Source organism: Ictalurus punctatus, chromosome 29 (genome assembly GCF_001660625.3).
Source record: "Ictalurus punctatus breed USDA103 chromosome 29, Coco_2.0, whole genome shotgun sequence".
NCBI lineage: Eukaryota > Metazoa > Chordata > Actinopteri > Siluriformes > Ictaluridae > Ictalurus > Ictalurus punctatus.
In genome coordinates, this window is record NC_030444.2 from 13,287,687 (window position 1) to 13,290,186 (window position 2,500).

Genomic DNA, 2,500 nt, shown 5'->3' on the forward strand with positions numbered 1-2,500 from the left:
ACTCGGATGTGGAATCGGTTTCGAGGATTTTGACTAAAACTCGGAATCAGAGCACGACTCAAAATGATTGTTACGGTCCGAGTTAGAAAATAATCAGACTGTGAATATGAATCAACTTTAGAATCAGAGTAAGTTTTCCGACCTGGATTCCGACTGATAATTATTTCTGGCAGTCATAATCGGACACCAAATCACACGCAGAATCGACGTCCAAGTCCGTCAAATCAGTGCGAATCAGATTCAGAATAAGAGTCAAATTCAGAATCACGAATCAGATTCCGAGTGAATCAGAAAGTTAAGGATAGACGTGTGTAGTACAACAATACAAATGTTCTGAGATGGGTAGTAATATTGATAGCATCACACTGTATGTATGGCGTGTGTGTGTGTGTGTGTGTGTGTGTATCTAGGACGACAGTAAGCAGGCTCAGTTTTTGGCTCTGGCTGTTGTTTACTTCATCTCTGTTCTCATGGTGTCTAAATACCGAGACATTCTGGAGCCGCACAACGACAAGAGAGTCAACACACACACTTCTCGGAGCACAGGTGCAATACACACACACACACACACACACACACAGACAGAGACAGTGATTTTTACTATTAGGACTATTATACATTTTTATTAAAAAATAAAAATGAACGCTCCGTGTGTGTGTGTGTGTATAGAGAGCGTCAGTTCTGACTTGGAAAAGTCCTCCCCCCTCCAACGACGTGACTCCGCCCCGCGCTCACCTGTTGCCCCGAGCGCTTCGGAAGCCCACTCTGCTCCGGACGCCATCTCCGAGGCCCTGTCCACGTTGTCGTCTGAGGTCAAAGGTCACGAGGATACAGACAAGGATAAAAAGGGAAAGAGTGTAAAGGTGAAGGACATTCTGCGGAGCCTGGTAAGCTCCGCCCCTGCAGATGATGTCATTGTGGACGCAAGTCTCTTACCACCAACGTTTTTGGGGAAGCAAGAACTCCACGCCCAGTTCAGCTCATTCGACAGGTCAGTAGCCAATCAGGCAACAGCTCTGCTTCAATAATGATAATATTAATAATATATAATAATATAAATAGTAACCAGTTTGACAGGTCAGCAACCGATCAGATGACCAGTCAGAAGCGTTTACACCAAATAACAACAGCTGCAGCTGATAAAATAAGTAAAAATCAGTTGAACTGATCGCCAGATTGAAATACTTCCAGAATTAACTGGTGTATAAATCACTTAATTAGCTAATAAAGTCACTGAAGCACAATGCATAACTGACAAGCTTATTAATTTAGTAATTTAGCAATTCGTCCGAACGTCTCAGGGCTCAGTAGACAAAAGTCTGACTCAACAGTCACGTTGCGTTTGAAAAATGAATGCATACGAACGTGAGAATTTATCACAGAATAGTGCTTCAGTGCCGGCTTGGTGTCTTATGACTGACACGACACGGATCGGACGAATCCGATCTATGGATGTTTGCAAAAAAATACATACCCTTTTATGATATTACATTTACGTTACTTTTACATTGCCATCGCATTATGTTTACATTACATTTGCAGTACATTACTTTTACATTAGTTACATTACCTTTACATTACAGTTACATTGCCTTTACATTACCTTTACATTAGTTACATTGCCTTTACATTAGTTACGTTGTCTTTACACTGTCTTCACATTACCTTTACATTTTCTTTACATTACCTTTACATTCCCTTCACATTACCTTTACATTACTGTTGCATTGTCTTTACATTAGTTACATTACCTTTAAATTACCTTCACATTACAATTACATTATCTTTACATTCCCTTTACATTACCTTTACATTCCCTTTACATTACATTTACATTACCTTTACATTACTGTTGCATTGTCTTTACATTACAGTTATATTACACTTACATTACCTTTAAGTTACCTTCACATTAGTTACATTGTCTTTACGTTCTTTACGTTACCTTTACATTACCTTTACATTACAGTTACATTACCTTTACATTACAGTTACATTACCTTTACATTACTGTTGCATGGTCTTTACATACAGTTACATTACCTTTAAGTTACCTTCACATTAGTTACATTATCTTTACATTCTTTACATTACCTTTACATTACAGTTACTTTAGTTACATTCCTTTACATTGCCTTTACATTAGTTACATTGCCTTTACATTAGTTACATTATCTTTACATTAGTTACATTACCGTTACCTTACCTTTAAGTTACTTTTACATTACAGTTGTATTATCTTTACACTATCTTTATATTAGTTACATTACCATTACATTAGTTACATTGCCTTTACATTACCTTTACATTAGTTACATTATATTTACACTTTACCTTTACATTAGTTACATTGCCTTTACATTACCTTTACATTAGTTACATTATCTTTACACTTTACCTTTACATTAGTTACATTGCCTTTACATTACCTTTACATTAGTTACATTATCTTTACACTTTACCTTTACATTAGTTACATTGCCTTTACATTACCTTTACA

General features: G+C 36.8%; 1 protein-coding gene and 1 long non-coding RNA gene across 5 annotated transcripts in view; one reads left to right on the plus strand and one right to left on the minus strand.

The window, feature by feature from the left end:
- lrba (LPS responsive beige-like anchor protein) overlaps positions 1-2,500 on the plus strand; it is a 213,160-nt gene that overhangs the window by 54,357 nt on the left and 156,303 nt on the right. For all 4 annotated transcript variants that reach the window (XM_053677668.1, XM_053677669.1, XM_053677671.1 and 1 more), the window contains 2 exons: positions 411-546; positions 670-991. In XM_053677668.1, coding sequence (XP_053533643.1) covers positions 411-546; positions 670-991 — 458 coding nt within the window. The remainder of the gene's footprint in view (positions 1-410; positions 547-669; positions 992-2,500) is intronic.
- The window catches only part of LOC124626552 (uncharacterized), a 3,275-nt gene continuing 1,552 nt past the window's right edge, over positions 778-2,500 (minus strand). The window contains exons 2-3 of the long non-coding RNA XR_006981419.2: positions 937-1,016; positions 778-807 (exon numbers count right to left, since the gene is read on the minus strand). This is a non-coding gene — a long non-coding RNA (uncharacterized LOC124626552). The remainder of the gene's footprint in view (positions 808-936; positions 1,017-2,500) is intronic.